Source organism: Parasteatoda tepidariorum, chromosome 9, assembly GCF_043381705.1.
Source record: "Parasteatoda tepidariorum isolate YZ-2023 chromosome 9, CAS_Ptep_4.0, whole genome shotgun sequence".
NCBI classification, from domain to species: Eukaryota; Metazoa; Arthropoda; class Arachnida; order Araneae; family Theridiidae; genus Parasteatoda; species Parasteatoda tepidariorum.
The window spans coordinates 60231079-60251775 of record NC_092212.1 but is presented as its reverse complement, the minus strand read 5'-3'; the positions used below and the strand labels follow the sequence as shown (position 1 = coordinate 60251775).

Sequence of the window (20697 nt, the reverse complement as noted above, 5' to 3'; positions counted from 1 at the left end):
CGTTATGTATTACTTTTCTAATAATTTTGAGTAGAATTGGCATTTAGTTCATCAAAGATAGTTAAAATATTTTTAAATTGATTTCAAAAGTGAATTCTGAATAAAAATAAACTGTATTTTAGGACAAAAATTTTTTAAACTAATTTTTATAAATGAGGTTATCTTATATATAATACTCATTTTAATATTCTGAAGATCAATAATCTGTGCAAAAATCCTATTTCAATAAGACTGTTTGGGAAACTTACTCACTTTTAGAGAATTTTTCAAAATGTACAAAAAAAAAAGTAGAATTTTTATTAAACCAGTACACCAGGAGAAACTGGAAAAATCAAATTTCCTGACTTTTCAAGGTTTTTCAGGTAACGTAGCAATCTTGATTATTGTAAAAATTCAACTCAATCTAACACAGATGTAGCAATTTTTCTAAATATTATACATAAAATTATATAAAAAATTATAAATAAAAATCTTGTATTGATATTGTAAATTAAGTTGAATTTCATACAATGATTTAATGATTTTATACATTTTGGAGCAAAAATTTTGTCTTGGAGCAGTTTGTTGTAATACTGAAAGTAGAATAAATCCCTACACAGTTAAACTTGCAATCAATTAACACAAATTCCCTAAGAAATATTGGTACAAAAACACATGCTGGGTATTCATTAAATAAAACTTTCTGACTTTCACAGATTTTGTGTCAAAAATGTATAATTCCCTGACTGTTCCCTGATTTTTTGCACAATTTCCAGACTTTTCTAGGTCTTCCCGATTTTCCAGGTGGTGTAGCAACGCTGGTTATTGCAAAAATTAAACTCAATCTAGCATTGTCGCAATATTTCTAATATTATACATCAAATTATATGAATACCTATTAATAAAAATGTTATATTATTATAAACTAAGTTTAATTTTTACAATGATTTAATGATTTTAGACATTCTGAAACAGAGACTTTGTCTTGAAAAATTTGGGTGTAGCTGTTCCAACACTGAAAATAAAATAAATCCCTATACAGCTAAACTCGTAATCAATTAACACCAATTCTCTATTTTTTGTTCATTGCAGTGTTGCAATTTTAATTAGAAAGAAATTTAGAGTTGTTTTAAGAAGGAGTCTCAGCAATTTTCTCCAATTTGTTTTTAAAATTGAAATGGAAACTTAAAGGAAAAATAATCTGCAGACGCTGCAATGGTCTGCCGCACCTCCTGCAGTGAGAGAGTTTTTGCTAACAGGGATATAATGTTTCAGAATATTTCATTTTGGCAAATAAGATGTTAAATTATGCCTTTATTTTATTGTAATTTTAAAATTTATATAAATAACAAATAGCCAGCACACTTTGTATACAAATTAACAATTTAGGGAAATAATGGAATACTTTTGGTTAGGCCAACAAAACCTTTTGAAGATTTTTTCAAATAATATTCCATGATAAAAAGAGGATGAATATCATATTAAATAATACTTCATGAAAATATTCCACAAAATACATTTAAACTAAAAATTAAATTCCAACAATAAAGCATAATGAAAAGATTATTTGCTTGGAAACAAAATACATTTATTAATTATTTAGACTACACATATCAATAAAAAGTAATAAATAAAAAATAAGTTCTTACCTCCCAAATGTCTACTGCTGAACGATACTCGTTATGAGCATTTTCTAATTTAGTCATCAAAATAGCAATTTCCTTTTCACCCTTTTCAACTTGATGTTCCAAATTTCTTTTTGTTTCAGACTCAATTCGCTCAAAATTATTCTGTAAGGTAACGGCAAATCATAAAAAGGGAAAAATCAATAACAAAATATAAAATTATTTTGATTTGAATAAGTGCATTAACTATGCCAGATAAAAAGCATTCTAATATGAAAAAAAAATATAAGATTACACTGTACCAAAAAAAAACACATTTTCTTTAAATTTAATTTTTCTAATTTTTGTTAAATGACTAGTAACTTTTTCAGAATTCTTTTGTGAACATAAAACATGCAGTTCAAGAAATAAGCCAGCTGTTTTTAATAGAACAATAGTATTACCGTGAGCACAAGGAGTAGACATGCTCGGTTAGCGACTATTTCATTGGCAACTTCGTATCGTTTTATCGATTGTTTTTTCTGCAGTTATTGTTGATTTTCAGTCTTCAAAGTTGATAGTTTTATAATGCAATATCATAAATACAGGTGAATTTCCTCTAATTTAAGAAATTTTTCTCATCACAATTTTTAAAAGAAATCCAGATTTTGAAAATTTCCCGATTTTCGGAATCGGAGTTCCGAGATTATTCTGCATTATAAAATATAAGATTATATATACAGCGAAACCTCCAGGAAAGACAACCGCTGTGCAGCGACCTCCTCTATTTACAGTTTTTTTGAGAGGCACAGATTTTTTCCATAGACCTTGTGTTGAAGAATACCTTTAGGTGAGATCATCAAAACCTCACCAGCGTTCTGACCTTTTCCGCATTTGGGGCAGCAAACCTGCGCACCAAATGTGGAAAAGTTCAGATAATGAAACCCGAAAAAATATCAAAACAAAAAAAATAAGTGATACAAATGAGTTCAAAATTTTTGTGAGTATCTCTTAGAGCTCTTTTTGACGATTTCTAAAGGAAAAGCTCCTGTTATAGCCAGGGTGCACTGAAGATGATGCTATCAATAATTTATTTTTAGAGTTGAAAGTTAAATTCGATAAAAAAGTCACTTCAGAAAAAAACAAAGCATCTCAAACAAACCTCTTCTTATTTTTTTTAAAGCAAACTTATTTTTATGATATAAATAAAAGGAAAACTTAAGCAAAAACATATTTGTTTATTTAAAATAGTTCTATCATTCATAATTGGTAAATTTGTTCTTACTCATAACTTTCCCCGTAGGGGTCATTTATATTAACACTAAATTTAATTCATCGATCCAGTTTTCATGGCAGTTAATTATCAAATTATATAATTAAATGCAAACTTAAACAAAAACATAATTGTTTATTTATTTAAGATAGTTCTATCATTCATAATCGGTAAATTTGTTCAACACATAACTTTACCAGTAGGCGTCATTTTTCGTCGATCCGATTTCTATAACTCCAACACAAGTAGCTTTCAAGGACCAAGAAAATTACACTGAGTAAAATTAATAATTATAAGTTGACCTCAATAAGTTGACCAATCAAACAATGCACAGCAAGTAATCATCTAATACAGGTTTCAAAGAATATGAATAAAAAAATTAGATACCTGCAAAGCCTGAAGATTAGCCATCATTCTAGATTGGTGCTGCTGTTCCCTCACAACAGATTCTTTTTCTTGAAGTAAACGTGTTTCAATGCTCTTTAACAAATCACGTTCTGCCTTTAAGTTTTCAACAGCAACATCTGCCTTGGCTATTTTTTCTTGAGCTTGCATTAAATCCTATTTAAAAAAAGAAAGAAAAATAAGCATTATTAAGATAAGGAGTAAAACAAGTTGATGAATTACATAGTTGAATATTAAGTATGTAAGTTAACATTTATAAAAAAGTAAAGAACTCCTGCAACAAGAAAAAAAAATTAATATAAGATCTAAAATTATGTCTAATTTATTTCAAGAGAGAGGGAAAATTTTAAATTGATAATAAAACACTGAATCAATTTCAAAGTAATAACATTAAAAAATTTATGTTTTACAAGATTAAAAGAAGAAAAAAACATTACTTTGTCATAAAATAAATATAATGGAAATATCAAATCGACACTAGTAATCCACTTTTTTAAATATACCTTTCACTATGTAATCCTTATACAATAAAACCTCAGATGATTGTTTCTCAAGGGACTATTTTGATATGGGAGTCAGTGTCAAATATAGATTTAAAAATGTATGAAATGTAATAAAAGGAAAAACAATGGGATCTAAAATTAATAAATTTGCAATAAGTAAAAAGATATATTATTGAAAAAATTAGGCCTTCCATGCTAAAATATTTAAGGTGCAAAAGTGGGATGAAAAAATACATTTATTTAAAATACATTGGAACCCTGAATTTCATGTTTTCCGTTAGACAGGGGTTAAAAAACGCAAGATCACTATCATAAGGAGCAGGCAATAAATCAGATAATGAAAGGATTGAAAAGTAATGAGATGTGAGTTACGTCATCAACTTTGGAAAAACTTTGGACATGCAATTTTATTCCGAACGGCCAATGTTCCAGTTGCATATCTAGAATCAATTAACCTCTAGAAGTTTTATTAAACTCATTCAATGCATTATAGTCTACATTGTCCAAACCTATAGAAATAAAATTCAAAGCTTCCAATACATTTATTTTTGCTTTAGAGGTATCTTGCAGGTCACCAGAACCAAGAAAATTATTACCTAACCCAGGGGTCGGCAACCTGTGGCTCGCGAGCCACAGGTGGCTCTTTTGATGTAAAGNTTAATTAAAAATCAAATATACATAAAAAAAATACTATAGTATTAAATCAAAATTTTTAGTGGCTCTTTAAAAGCGGGAAATTTTGTAAAATTGTAACTTTTGGCTCTTTCATTTCAAAAGGTTGCCGACCCCTGACCTAACCTATTAGAGTAACATTCTTCAAATGATTGAATGATTCCAAGATTCAAAAGGTGCAAAAAATTCTGCAGGAAAATTTTACAATTCAAGTTCTCATACTTCCTCTAACCACGCTTCCCTTGCTTTGTATACTCCTCCACCATTCTAGGGGGAAATGTCCTATAGCAAGTAAAAAGACAATAAAATAGTTTAGAAAGTAAGTTAGAAAACCTGTTGTTGTTTCTCATCCCCACTAGTCTAGCAGAGCAAGACCAGGTTCATGAGTCCATTCACCCTCAGGAAATCAAACAGCAAGACCGGGTCGTGCAGAAAATCCTCCTTTTCAAAATCCACACAGTTAAGGAGGTGGGTCGGGCTGGCTGCACTGGAGAAACATTTGTTGCAGGTGGGATAAACCTTTTGCTGCTGTTCATACCTCATGCACTTTATGCGACCACTGGTGAATCTAGTGAACGCGGTCTGATCGCCTCTATTACCTCTGAAGGTCAAAGCACGACCCGGCTTATCCCCAGAGTACCAGATATGTACTGGGGGAGTATTCCAGACTAACTGGACACCTTTCTTTCTAATGGAGTGAATTTACGAGGATGTGAGTGCCAAACTCTCCGGCAGAGGTTCATTTGTGCCATTTGCCAGCGATCTCATTCCTGTATAGACCAAAGTGGGACGGAATCCACTGCAAATAAATAAAATATCCCGCTTCACGGAAAGTTTACTGAGAAGCGTTAGGATTGCCATTCCAGCCCTATCACCCACTCTGGGCCATGCACTCAAATACTAGATAGAGCTTCTACTATCCCTTAAGATCCAGCAGTGAATCCTCTTCAATTGCGTGCAGTCCTGTCTCAATAGCTAGAAAACCTACCAACAGCTAAGAAACAAATCTCTCCTTAAAAAAAAAAATTCTCAGAAAAAGTTCGTGTGAGCATTGTAGAGAGAAAATGATTTTGATCTATTAGAAAAACATATAAGGCAGGATTTTCTTGAAAAGGGTAACATGAAATCCGGGATAATTTAACATTATCAGTATAGACAACTTTCACAGACCAGCAGAAAATGACGCAGGAGTTGGGATAAATATGAAGCGGACAACGTAAAACCGGGGTTCCACTGTATTTAAAAACATTGGTTAGAATACACTTTTCTTCTTAGTGCGAAGAATAAATATCCAAAATTTCTAATGCTGCTCATTTTCTGTAAGTTCATGTGAATACAAAAAGTTTTCAAAGGCTTTAAGGCCATCTGCAAATGTTCACACTGTTTGTCGTTAAGTTTGCTGTTTTCATCAGTATAATTTTGCACCATCTCAGTTTCCGCAACCAGAACCAACAACATTACAAGTTTCAACATTTTCATCAACTGATACATAAACATCAAACTAGATGTTTGAGGTGTTTTCTTAAACTGTAACAAATCCTCATTTTCTTCTACATCATTAGCATCAGGAGTTACTGTTTTTCATCTGGAATTAACTTCAATATTTCTGTTCAATGTCAGAAGAATTGCTGAACAATAGATGTGGCAATCTGCTAGTTTCAAAATGATCTAAACGGGTATCATTAACATTATAAGAATAGCATTTGTGATGGAACCTTTAAATTAATACAATACTAATGGGAAAATGAAAGATGCAGAAAGGATGAATGGAGGTTCAACTGTAACAGAGAGTGGGGAGCAAGAAAGAAATCAAGGTATGCATAGACAAAATAATTTTTATATATTTAAAAAATTTAAAAAAAAAAAAACTAAAATCAACAACAGTAATAAATTAAATTTAAATATATTAATCTTAAAATATGCTACTTTTTTTTATTAATCTTTAATCCCTTTGGGACAAGTGATTTCAAAATCAGAATCAGGTTGGGGGAAATAAAAAGCAGTAATTTAAATGCGAGCATGTCTAATTTGACAGTCTTACTTTGCTTTTAATTTAATCAATATTATTCTAATCACATATCTAATCAACGTTATTTCAAAGTAGAGCTATGTAACTTTTATTATGAACTTAGCAGTGGTGGATTAAATAAATCAAACTATCATAACCTTGTTCTCAAATAAACTGCAAAAGAATTAGTTTGGTTACAAATTTTATCTTTTTACTCTGCACTTATCCTGCTGGCATGTATTTGTGAAAATTGTTACGAAAGGATTAAATAATTGATTAACAAAGTGAGGGGAGAAAAAGTGAGAAACCCATGTATACATAGAAATAGAATCATCATTTTTAACAAAATTTAAAATATTCATAAAAGAGCTATAACAGAAAACAAACAAATACTAATAAATTTATTTTCAACTGCAACAAGCATAAAAAAGCTTACCTGGCGCAAACTGGCAATTGATTGCTGATGTTGAACTATCATTGTAGTGTGCTGTCTATTTTTATCTTTACAGACAATATATTCTTTTTTGTAGGTTTCTAGATTTGACTGTAGAATTTTAACTCTTTCTTCTGAATATTCAGACTGCAAAATACCATAAATATATATATTTTAACAATTTCTATACTATAATAAAGAAAAATAGTATAAATAATCTTTTTTAACCAGCATTAGGGGGAAGGGTAAGTAATGTCGTTTTGGTGCATTTGATATTCGTTAGTCTTAAAAACAAATTTAGTTTTTTTATCTCGTATCCGACATAGAAAGGTAGGTTACGGATATCGTAGGAAAAGGCTAACGAAGGTGAACACATTGATTAAAATAAAAATCTTGATAACAAATATCAAATGCACCAAAACGACACTACTTACCAGTCCCCCTAATATTTACTCAATTTCTTATACATATAGCTGAAATAATTACCTGTGATGCCAATTTGGCATTTTGAATTCTCAAATCTGATAGCTCAGTTCTCATCTTATCAAGCTGTGCACTAAGCATTCTAAAACAATAATAATAATATAAATTACACTACTGTTGCATCATTAGTAATTAAAACTCAAAATTAACAGATAAAAATAATAGACAAACTTTCCGTAATATAGGTATATTTGTTCAATGGGATTGAAATTTTTATTACATTTCATTGAAAAAAATACTTTCTAAAAATTAATTTGAATATACTTGGGATCCTCATTGGTCATTTATAAAAAATGTAAGGTATTTCAACGATAGTGCTTCAGCAAAACAGTCTTTATAAAAAAAAATTTACTGGCAGCAGATTTGTCCTTTATCTGATTTATCACAAAAATAACTTTGCTTTGAATTACAACTTTTTTATTTCAACTGGATAACTTTAATTCGTGGATTAGAACAAACATACTTTCAAATACAAACTTTTTACCTTTTGAAGCTAAATTCCTTTAAATTGATTACTTCGGAGTTAGTGTAATTAAAAGGAAATCATCTTCATCACATTGAAGCCTTAAGCAAACATTTAAAATTGTAACTGCAAAAAATAACTTGAACAAGATTCACACTCAATTTTAAGAAAAGAAAAATTTATGCTAGTTCCAAAACCTGTAAATATTAACAAAGGATTAATTATAGGAAAATTGTATGAAACAAGGCTAGTAATGACAAAAAATGCCATATTTATTACACCACTAATACTAAATTGTATATTTCAGTTTTCTGAAATAAATTAAAACCATAAAACCAAATAAATTAATAAATATATATTTAAGAGACAATTAAGAATTAAAGAAAAGAGAAAATTTCAAAGAAAAATTACGAATTTAAGTTAGATTATAATTCCACAATTTTTTTTATGAAACTTTTTTCTTTCTGCAAAAAGATTAAATTTCTTGAGTTTAAAAACATAATTGGAAAAAATATACATATTAATACACAGACGAGAGAAAGTTTTAGTTCTGGTGTGTACAATTAGTTTTGGCCTTCTGGAAATCAAATTTTCCAAAAAATTTCTTAAAGCATCTCAATAAATAATGAAGCAAACCAATACTTTGTGAAATCGAGAAAAAAAAATTTGGAGTAGAAAATAAAAATGGTTTTTTATTCTGTTTTTATTTATATATATAAAACTTGTTCTTTCTTAAGTTTTTAAAATGACAGAATGCAACTATATTATTTACTTTTCATTCTCAGCCTTTCCTTTCTTGTAATTATCAAATTCGGCTTGCAGTTGATTGAGAGCAGTTTTTGCTTCCTTGGAATCCATAGAAAATGAAGTGGAATGTTGACCAAAGGAACCCTCAGGATGGCCTAATAAGGACTATAAAAATAAAGAATAAAACTTTAGTAAAAAAAAGTGTTTTTAAGTTAAAAACACAATTGAATAATATAAAAAACGCAATTGAATACTAGTTAAATACAGCAAGCTACTTCTAGTTATAATTTAAATAAGTGGGCTGTATTATAATATTTAAATAAAAATAATTACTTAAAACATATTACTTAACAAAACCATTTTTAAAATTACTTATTTATTACACTGAATTGGTGAGGATGTGTTGTAAATTAGGAAGGGAAAAAAAAACACAAATAAGAAAACATTACATATGTAACTTGGTGACTGGCTCCCTGTTAAATTTTCACTGATTATTGAATTGTTAGTTGAATATTGAATTATTAATTGAATTTGAACATCACAAGACTATAAAATACAAAAATTAAGAAAAGCTAGTAATTTTATTAAAATTTTTTTTTAGATTATGTCTTAATAGTAAAAGAGAGTTTTAATAATTTTAAAAAAAAATCAGTAAATGACAATTTTTTGAAGTCTGCAAGTTAAAAATGATCAATGCATTTCAATTGCAAATTCAATAAATTTGAATCATGCATTTGCATGTATAAAACTATTTTTAAAAAAGTAATATTTAGAAATACATTATTAGGATTTAATTTCAATATTTAAATTATTATTACAAAATTTGAAATTCTTGAAGTATCTTAAAAAAGTATAAAATAAAATATAACTTAATAAATAAAGAAATATTATTTAAATAAAATAAATCAGGTTTTTTTTCCTATTTTTTTATTATTAATTTTGGTATGTCTATTAATGAATATTACACAGTATGAACTAACACAATTAATCGATTAATATAATATAAGTATCTAGTGGTTAAGAAGAAAAATATTATTACATCTGAAAAGCCTTGACTGGTGAGTAAGACACGATACATATCCCTTTGTCGAATAATGGTCTCTAACATTTCAGCCTGCTTGGCTCTTTGCTTTTGTAAATCTGCCAGCTCAGATGAGAGGACGGTTATTTCTTTCTCAAACTTAGTAGATCTGAAAATAAAGAATTTTACCAATTTATTAAAAAATTAAGAATTTATGAGTCTGAATAAAAGGGAAAACTACTTTTTCCAAAAATAAATGTTCCACTAGTAATGCTCAACAGCCAGACAATCAATTAAGCAAATGACAAATAAATCTCTAGAAATAACTTAAATTCAGAGTGGTAAAACTTTTTATTATTATAACGTAAAAATGATTAATTGTTACTGTGTTTTTCATTTTACTAATTGTAAGGTATTTTTTTAACCGGTCTCCTGTTACAAATACCGATTTAGATTGTTTTTCAAACTAGAAGATTCATGTGCCAGTCAATGGCAAAAAGTAATTGTTTTGAAAATTAAAACAGTAATTCCTGATACTAATAATGAAATGAAGTTTTGTTAAATTTTGGGGGAAATGTCTCAAATGTTAGGTATGATGTTTGTTCATTAGTTGATGAAAATATTTATGCTTGTGATGTGGTGCCTGTTGAAAAAATAAGTATGAATTTGTAATAATGTGAATGCACAAAAATACTACAAATATTCACTCAAAACTAAAAATTTTAGACTAACACCTAGGATAAAATAATGTCCCTCCATGAATTCAAGATATTTTAACTGGGAGGTAAGTTTAAAAGAAATAAAGGTTTAAATAATTTATTTGAAACTTTTTTTAATCAGATAATCTTTTATGATTAATGAATGAAAGCTTTCTTTTTAAAGGGATATAATGATACTTATTTTCAAAGTAATTACTGAGGAAATAAAAGAAATATGGAATCAAATTCCAGTAGCGATATTCGATTGAACAGTTTGTGTACAGTGAATGTTCCAATAGGTGTAATAATAACATTATGAATATGGAATAGAAAAAAAATTCTTAATCGGCCAATTTAATGGAGGTGTTATAGAAATGGGAGGTAAAATGCAGGTATTACAATTATTAGCTTCACACCTCTCTGGTTATTTACTCAATTATTTTCAAGGTTCGTAACGGTATTTTTACAGGCTTTGACATTTAATTAATTTATTTTTTGTTAAGTTTAACTTTCTTGATAATTACTGGTTTTTTTATTATTTTTTTCTTCTAAATAAGAGATACTTCAGTGCATGTTTTTGCATTTTCAAGTAAGTTGCATCTAAACATTATTTTAAAACATTTAAATATTGATCTGCTCCTCAGTATATATTGATAGATGATTATTAGGTAAGCTTAATGAAATGCGAAATGATCTATATAGCACGAAATTCTGCATAATTAGGTATGGAAGGGGGAAAAGAACAAGACATCTGAAAATACCTATCGAATCATAAAAATAAAATTAACATAAAAGGGTCAAACTATTTTGCAAGGAAAGAAAGCATTTAAATAATTTATATATATGTTTTTCAAATGTGTACACTGACACGAAAACAAACTGTCAAACCTTATATATAAATCATGATTAACCCCTTAACGATTGGTTAATTTTTAAGAAAACAGTCGCAAAAGTGCCTATTTTGCCAAATACACGTTCTGATTAGTGCCGACAACTAGTTTAAAATAAACTAACTATCTACAATTACCTTAAAAATATACTGGTACTGCCATCTGGTGTGTAAAATGAGAATGAGAAATAAAATTTTTTCTGGGCAAAAGAAATTAATTAGTTTTATTCTTATTAGCGTGTTATTACTGAACACTCCAGCCCGGAAATTTCACGGGAGCGAGAAGGAAGGAGTTAAAGGGAATAAAATAGTAATCAAGTAAAATAATAATATAATGCAGAAATATTATAAGAATTCTTAAGTTCAGGAAGTCGGAAGAATTTTATGCCTGATATAATGAAAAGCTTCATGCTTCAAGGTATGCATATTAAATATCTTCTACTGTATCAACTCTGCGATCTACTCAAGCAAAATTAATTGAGTTCAAAAGTAATTAATTATTGCATCAACAGGTATTGATTTTACAGAGTTCATTAATGTTATTATTCATTATAAGGAAAATATATTGACAATTAAAATATATTTGGACAGAAAAATATTTCAACACTTTAAAGCTGACAGTAAATTTATTATGGAAACACTTACAACTCATTGGATACTTTCTTTTCCAATTCTTCATGCTGTTGACTAAGATCTCGAATGGCGGCTAAAAGCTGCTGATTTTTAATTTGAAGTTGCTCAATATCCCTACAAAGGTAAACAAATATATATACATATTAAAAACTAACTATTATTTTATCCATATTTAAACTTCTCCCACTCATTATATGCAGGTGGAAGAACAAAATATTCTCAGAATGTGTAAACATTTAAAAGAAAAAACAATTTTCACAAGTTTTTAAGATATTAAAATTTTAAGATGCGTTTAAATTTTAATTTAGTGTCATTTACAAACAATTGAAAAAATACTCTTCCAATTCAGATTAATTATTCAACAGTTTATTTTATTACAACAATAATTAAATTTTTTAACTCCAACCTATCAACGAAAAAAAAAAGGTAACTCAGAAAAATTAAATCAATACAAAAATCATGTAGACAGTTACTTGCATTCATACACTCATAGAAAAATTAGGCAGATAAAAATTTACCTGAATGTAACCAAATGACGTGATATAACCTTATCTCCGGTTATATCGTCACTTGATGTTACTTCTCCATTATCATCTTCATCGTTAAAGCTATCACGACGATCTTTAATGCTACCCCCTCTGGCCTCTTCAACTTCTTTTAGAAGTCTTTGAACCTACAACAGTAAAAGATTCAACGTTACATAACAGCAGAAATTCAGCTGCAACAGTAAAAGATTCAATGTTACATAACAGCAGAAATTTGGCTGCAACAGTAAAAGATTCAATGTTACATAACAGCAGAAATTCGGCTGCAACAGTAAAAAATTCAGTGTTACATAACAGCAGAAATTCGGCTGCAACAGTGAAAGATTCAATGTTAGATAACAGCAGAAATTCGGTTAGACTTTGGAAACTACAGATCTTTATGATACAAGATTTCCAAATAATTGGGTCCCAGTTTATACAACATTCATCTCTATTTTTAAAAAAAGGAATTCTGTTTCTTTATCGATCTATTAAAACTTGCATTTATATTTATAGATAAAACAAAAAGATTTATATTTGCACAATCAAGATTTTTATAATTTGCATTGATCATACATTTGCATCCAAGAAAAGCAATTTTTCATGTATATTTAAAGTTTGGTAACAATTTTACTGACTTAAATCTGCACCTCATGACAGAGTTACGCATCTTGGGGAATGCATCATAACTTATTTTTCTCGCTTCCTCTACGGTTTTTTGTCTATTCGATGACATAGTGTGCAGGCAGAATCATACTGGCCTCAAAAATAAAAAGATAGACTGACTCGGATTAACTTAAATCATGACATCTGTTTGCCATTCAGTTAATGAAGACATGCTACAAGTGGGGGGGAAAAAACACTAGTGGCATCAGAAACATGACAAAGTTTGAGGCGGGGGGGAGGGGAATTTATGCATACAAAAAGGAATCTTATTTATACTCTAGTTGTTTAATATTTTTTAAGATGTATCAAAAAACTTGTTACTTATGCATAAACTTTTTTAATAATATTTAAAGTAACACATTTTCACAAAAGCTCGTTGTGAGCCAGGAGGGTCAAGGATATTAAAGATCCACAATTTTGTGGTCAAGGGCATGATAGTAGCAATGGGGTCAGCATTACACTAGAGTTGGAAATACTTCCCTACCAAGCTGGTATCCATTCATCAGAAGTTGGGTAAACTTCAAGTCGTCACTGAGGATCAAACCCCAAAGTTCAGGGCCTTAATCACTGAGAAACTGTGATTCTTTTATAATATTTACCAACTAAAAAAATGCATTGCCAAATACATTTTAAAAAAATTTTATTTTAAGATCACATGCTTACTTCTATGGAAATAACATGAAAAAAATTTTTTTAGAGATTTGCTTTTTTCAAAAATGTGCTTTAGCAAAAAGTAAAGAGAACATTTCATGTCTAGGATCTAAGAAAAATTAATCTAAATATGCTTACATAAAACTATTTAATTAATAAACACAATAAAGATAAAACACGCAAATAAATTAGCAGTTTTATACCTGTCTATTTAAATCAATAACTTGAGATTTTAATCTCACATTTTCTCGATTTGCTAAATTCTCGAGCCGTTTAGCATCATTTCTTTCTTGCAGCAATTTTTCATTATTCTATAAATAAAATAAAAAATCGTCACAAAATTTTATAAACTTAAAATATATTCACAATATATATGCATACAGCTAGAAGGAAGATCCTAATTCTCAGAAAAATTCCTGCATAAACGATTGAAAATTCTACAGTTAAATCGGAGATTTGAAAAATAAATTTGTCACTATTCAGTGCCCCATTATAGGAGAGATGCAATTAGTGTCAATCTCTTAAAAACTTCATATCTATGCTAATGGTGTTTTCAAAAAGTCAAAATTGTTTAAAATTTTTCATAAACATGATGAGAGTAACTATACAAATCACAAGCAGGAAATAAAAAAACTTAGTAATTATCTATATAGTAAATTAAAGATTTAACTAGTCAATAACTATTATCATTAAATCAGTCACATTACCATTGTTAATTTTTTTTTAAATGCTTTCAAATTTATCAAGCAAAATAAATTTAAAAACAATTTCAGCTAAATGAATACTGCAAATAAAACTTCACTTGCGGGATTCAATTGTTTTTAAATAAATTATTAAATGTTATCAGGAATTTAATATAGGAAGATTATATTATATCTAAGTTATCAAATTGAAATTAGATGAAAATTAAACAGAGTGAGTAATATTCATAGTTTAAAGCAAATGTGCTATTTTATGACAGAATCACAGACTAAAACACCAAGCTTTGTTTTTCTTCAAGCATATTTTTTTAACATTCAATTGACAGTGATTGGTCACTGATATTAGGAACTAATGACAATTATTTTATAGTGGCTCAAGGATTTTAGTACTCTTCAACCAACAGATCATCATCAATTTTGAGTCCTGCATTCTAATATTTTTTGCCCTTTAAATTTATACCATTATAGTAAAAAATTACACATATTTCCCAAATCACATGCACCATTTTTATTTTAAATGACTTTCTGAATGAAAAACAGTTTAATCCTAATATGTTTGTTCCTATTTACATAAAAAAGGGAAGACAAAATCACAAAAAGTAATAAAAATTAAACATAATTCTCTTACAGCAAGAGTAGCAGATTGCTGACATTTCAAGTAAATAATAGTCTCATTTAATTTATCAAATTCCAACAGTTTCTGCTGAATGAAGGGTGTCCTCTCTTCGATTTCCTAAATAAAACATAAAACACACCATTAAAAATACATAGCATTAGATATGATTACATCATACATGATTATATTACACTTCAAATCAACATCTATATCTACAAATTAAATATATTTTGAAAATTCTCATTTGATTCTAATAAAATGATTTAATAATTCTTGAAATTTCTCAAGTAAAGAGAAAATTTATTACAACTGCTGCCTAAAACCTGTGAATAAATAAACTTTTTTGAAATTCTGGAATTCAAGAGAACTAAAATTTAACACTAAAATTAGCAAAAGGGGCTAAATTTTACCCTTACATTTTCTGTTGCTATGTAATTCGAAAAATAACTTACTGAAAATGTTGAGTATTTCTGACTTTTCATAATTTGATTCAATTTAAATTTTTATTTAATGCATTCATGTGTTAGCATAAAAATATAAATAGAGAGAGAACCTTATACCTAAAACCTCATTCTAAAGAGAACCTTATTCTTCTGATTAATCAAATATATTTGTTTACCAAATTGAATAAAATACCAAAGATCAAGTCTATAATACTATATGTTTTGATTAAATTAATTATGAGGGCAATTCCATATGTGACGGAATGACATTTTGACTTGCAAAATAACAATTAATTGAAGTTTCTATGTATCTAATTTCAAATAAAAAAAATTTTTATGCATATCATTATTATTGGCATAATGCGCNACTAAATGTACAACCGAAATAATGAAATTTAAAAATTTATTTAAAACAACTCAACTCAAATTGCCTCCTTTGAGTTTTAAACAGAGCTCATTCTAGGCAGGGTAAACAGGGTGCAGCACCCTGTTGCCCCTGATGTAATGGACTCCATACCCTTTTTGCCCTTTCTTTCCTCAACCCTTCTTTATTTTCAACTCTTTTTATTTAGTTTGTCATTGCTGTCAATACATAGATTTATATGGGTAAGGAAAAATAGCTATCCTTGTTGCACTTGTCTTTGAAAGTTTGCAGTTACTTCCACTATCATTAAATCGTAATTATTATTAATCATTATAATTTTTAAATCATAACTACAGACACTTAAAAACATACATTTATTATTTTATTAATATATGCATGCATTTTAAATAAATTACTAAGCTAATTAGCTCATTAACTCGATCTATATATGTTAATTTATTAATAAAAATTAGTAATTAATGTGATTGCTTTGGTACTTTTAGTAAAAAAAATTGACAATGTTTATTAATAGAACGTGTAAGGCCCATAGAAAGAAATTATTGCCTTTTTAGAATAATAATGCCCTTTTTTTTAAACTTTTGCACCCTGCCCTTTTTTCTGCCTAGAATGAGCTCTGTTTTAAACATATATCAGGATTTTTAAATAGTTAAATGTATGAATGATTTTATGAAAACAATATATGTAATTATTTCCTCATTAAATCAGATAGGAAAAAAAAACAAAAAACATTTACCTACTTGATGTTTTCTAAATTTTACTTCAAAAATGTACAGAATTTTTAAATAGATGCATGCATGTCAGCTGTCCATATCAATGCCCGTAAGTGTTTATTATAGAGTGAAGTCTTTCATTGTTACATATCAAAAAATTTTTTAGTGTTATAGGAATTTTACATTTATGAAGAAAAAAAAAATTAGATTAAGAAAGTAGTTCCAAAAGACCAGTGGATGGAAGTAGTTTACTATAAGTATTGAAACTTGGCGATTACTTTTACCATTAGTACTGAAAAGAAACACGACTTTAACGGAACTAATTTTTCGAAATTGGCGGGTTTAAATCTGCGCGAACCCGTTAATGGATGTAATGAAAATAACCGTGTGGCTGCAGCTGAGCATTAAGAAGAATTACGTTTTTAGAATCAAGCATAACTAATATTTAAACTTGTTATTAAGAAAAGTAGACGACTAATCACTTCGGATGCACTTTCCCATGTGAATGCATACTTGCAAAACATGGATGTTAATTGAAAGGAAGGGAACATTTTCGATGTACATAGTTTCTTAGAAATAAAAGAGCATTGAACACTTAGGAAAATTGCAAGTATTTGATAACTTTGCATTTCGTAAATTAAATATGCACTGACAAAAAGTTTAAAAAGTTGAAGATTAAATGAAAAAACTCTAAAAAAAATGTTTACGAATAACAAACTGGTTCAAGTAAACATGAATAAATATTTCTTAATTATTCCCTCACATTTAACCTAAGTTCTTCGTGAAGTAGTTAGTACAATTCCAAAGTAGTTTGTAGTCACTACATTTGAAGAAAAAAAAGCAGTTGCAGTGAACTACATTTCTAACAAAGTAGTTTATAGTAGGAGTAAACTACAAAAATATACTTTTTACGACCACTGCAAATGAGTAAAAAAATAAAAAAGGGAAGCAGAAATTTATATCCAGATATTAAGATTAAAACTAAAACATTTAACAATTTAACTAAAACATTTTTCAGAACACTTCTACTTTGAATACACATTAAAAAGCATTAATTCAATCAATATACAGAATCTTATAGACTTGCTTACAGCTAAAATATTGTTCAACTCCCTAGTACGGCATGCCTTTTCAGATCTCTCTTGAATCAATTCCTCTTGCAGTTTTGTATATTGGGAATATAGTTCAGACAAAGTCATGCCAGAGTGGATGACTTTACTAGTAGCCGCAGCAACCGGGAACAACTGCTCAATTTTTTCTGGACTTAAACCTTCAAAAAATAATAAAATAAACATAATATTGAAGCAGAAAAATGTATTTTTTCTTATACATACATTTACATTTAAGAAATACAATAAATTATAAAAGGTATCCCGAAATTAATGCACTTAACTTTTAGGAGAAGTAGACTAGAGCACAAGATTTGAGAACTGCTTAATAACACATAACCTTAACTGTCATAGGAAAATGGTAGTAGAGGTAGATGATATGCAAAGAACGAAAAAAATTTTGAAAACACTTATTGGACATCATGTGTGCAAATATATTGGATGAACAAGGTTTATCATGTGGTATATGTTCAGAATGCTCCAGTAGCGCAGTAATTTAGAACGTCACTTACAATGCTGGAGGTGAAGGGTTGTGTTCAGTCTTAGCACCCGACAGTATGTATACGCAACAAGCTGTACATTAAATCTGTCATGGGCTGAAAATCATCTTGTTGGTCGTGGTGCCAAAGTTAAGTTTGAAGAGAGGGGAACCACTTAAAGCACTGTTCTTATTGATTGACCAAGGCAGTACCTAATAAAAGATAAAGCCCTGCAAAATAGGGTTAGAAGCTTGGATAGGGTTGGGTGTTGTGGGTGTTATGTGTTCAGAAGCTATGCTTGTCTGGCACTGATTGAGAAGCAATTGCCTAAGACACATCAGAAGTTTATTTGATTCTAACAGTGTGGAAATCTTCAAACAAGGTCCATAGCAAACTCCATATGCTCATGATAAAATGATGAATGATAGCTTTGAGAACTATCTAGAGTAAGAAATAAAAGCTCAATGAATTAGGCAAATGAGAGGACACCTTCCCAGTGTTTCTAACTTTGAAGACTACTGGCCTACTTTGAAGACTACTACTTAGGATGCAGAACTTCCAAATTTCTGTAGTCTTTTTATTAAAAATAGGTCCATATTTAAAATTAAAATCTCTGATTTAAAGATATAGATATAAGATATATAAGAAGATAAGATATATATAGATTAATATACAAGATATATAAAGCGTAAATATTTTATGATTAAGAAGGAAATCATTAGTAATTGCTTCCATTAACTGCAGTTTTACAACTTTTACATCAATTGTCTAATCATTACACATCAAACTAATCATTACACATCAACACAATATAGTGTGTCTTATTACTCTGGGATTCAAATCCAGAACCTTTATGACGCAAGGCCATTTTTCTGACCTTTATAGTCCTGTTAGCAACTTCATTTTGAAATTGTTGAGAATCAAATTCAGTTATTACATGATATTACATATTTTGATAAATTTTTACAGTGTTACGTAAGTGCCCTTTTCCATGAAGAAGCACCCTGCCCTTTATTATTCCTAGTGAGAACTAGGGGAATTATTAAGTAAGAAAATAACAAAAATTACAATTGAATCACTTGTGAGAATTCAAAATGAAAAACACCAAAATCAGTTTGATTGCCTAATCAAACTAGGGGGTGTTTCTAACAATTGTTTCCTCATAAACAAATTGCTGTTATTTGCACAGTTTTTAGCAAAAATAAAATTCAAACCTTGAGCAGCTTCTTTGCATCTTTTCAGTTCTTCTTTTAACTTCAAAATTTCATCCTGCTTCTCATCTAATTTTTGTTTACATTTTTCTTCTAATTCGTGGCAATGTTTTTCCATTTCAGCAGCATTTTCATTGCTTTCATTCAAAAGTTTTCGAGCTTCTTCAAAAGCGCTCAGCAACTCCTGCACCCTCTTCTGGTTGTCTTCACTTGCATTCTAAATAAAATATCAGAAGAATAAATTGTAAATAATTATGAATTAGATTTAGTTATATATTTTTTTAATCATCACTCATAAAAAAGAAATGTCTTACTTTATGCAAATCAATAAGCTTTGCTTGAGCATTAACTTCTAGATTGAACTGTTCCTCGGCTTTGCAGTAATTCATATTTAGCTGTCGGATTTTTTCTGCTAAAGCTTCAATTCTAGCATCTTTTTCTTCTACAAGTTCTTTCAGATTGTCCAACTTTTTCTGAGTGGCATGCAACTGCAATTAATTTTGAGATTATTAACAAATAAAATACAAAATTTAACAATTAAATTATAGGATCGTAAGATGCATTATTTTTAATGATTGTATTATTAAGTACATTTAAATTTTAAAAAAGATGTACGACAATCAAACTTAATATTATAGATTATCATTAAAAATATGGATGTTATAGCTTTTCCAAATTATAGCAACAAAAAAAAAAATGCCCAATTTTAATTAACCATAAAAGCCTCTACTTGTATTATGAACAATTTGCAGAAAAATTTTAGAAATGAAACTAAATAAAATTGTAAAATTATAATAAAATTGAATAAAATTTTATTTTATATGTTTGAAATTAACAAGTGTTTGTAAATCAAATTAAGTAACCTCTTTATAAATAGAGTTCAGAATATACAAGTTGGTCCATCCATAAAATTTTTTAATTTGTAAAAATCTAATTCTAGCTATTGAATAGTATTACATGGATAGGTAGGGAAAAAAAAATACAGTAAATTTTACAAAATAATTCAAGATAATATATATAAATTTCATGATAGCTACTGCATAATACATTAAATAATTTACATATTAAGAATTTTAAATGTCATTAAAATACAAAAACTTCATTACACTAATAACTGTAAATGGTCTGCAATATTTTAAATGTATAACTGACTTTAAATGAACTTTATTTTGAAGTGTTTTTTATTATGTTAACTCATAAGTTTGTATAGTAATAGACAAATAATTACTGATATTTAATTACTTTAAAAAGGAAGTTCTAAATAAAAACAAACTAAAACTGACTAATGCATATGAAACTTCACTTCATTATGTTTCAGTAATACTTATTTAACTATTCAAGCAAGCAATAAATTGGGTACAAATTCTATTTCAATAGAGATTTTTTTAGAA

The 20697-nt window shown here is 28.5% G+C and overlaps 1 protein-coding gene across 2 annotated transcripts in view; it reads right to left on the bottom strand.

Annotated features, from left to right (window-relative positions):
* Positions 1–20697, bottom strand: part of LOC107438068 (nucleoprotein TPR) — a 98599-nt gene that overhangs the window by 62250 nt on the left and 15652 nt on the right. For both annotated transcript variants that reach the window (XM_043052385.2, XM_043052386.2), the window contains exons 7-19: positions 19621–19794; positions 19310–19523; positions 17599–17777; positions 14982–15086; positions 13856–13963; positions 12330–12484; positions 11824–11925; positions 9610–9760; positions 8596–8735; positions 7364–7442; positions 6881–7024; positions 3244–3417; positions 1629–1769 (exon numbers count right to left, since the gene is read on the bottom strand). In XM_043052385.2, the coding sequence (XP_042908319.1) occupies positions 1629–1769; positions 3244–3417; positions 6881–7024; positions 7364–7442; positions 8596–8735; positions 9610–9760; positions 11824–11925; positions 12330–12484; positions 13856–13963; positions 14982–15086; positions 17599–17777; positions 19310–19523; positions 19621–19794 (1866 nt within the window). The remainder of the gene's footprint in view (positions 1–1628; positions 1770–3243; positions 3418–6880; positions 7025–7363; positions 7443–8595; positions 8736–9609; positions 9761–11823; positions 11926–12329; positions 12485–13855; positions 13964–14981; positions 15087–17598; positions 17778–19309; positions 19524–19620; positions 19795–20697) is intronic.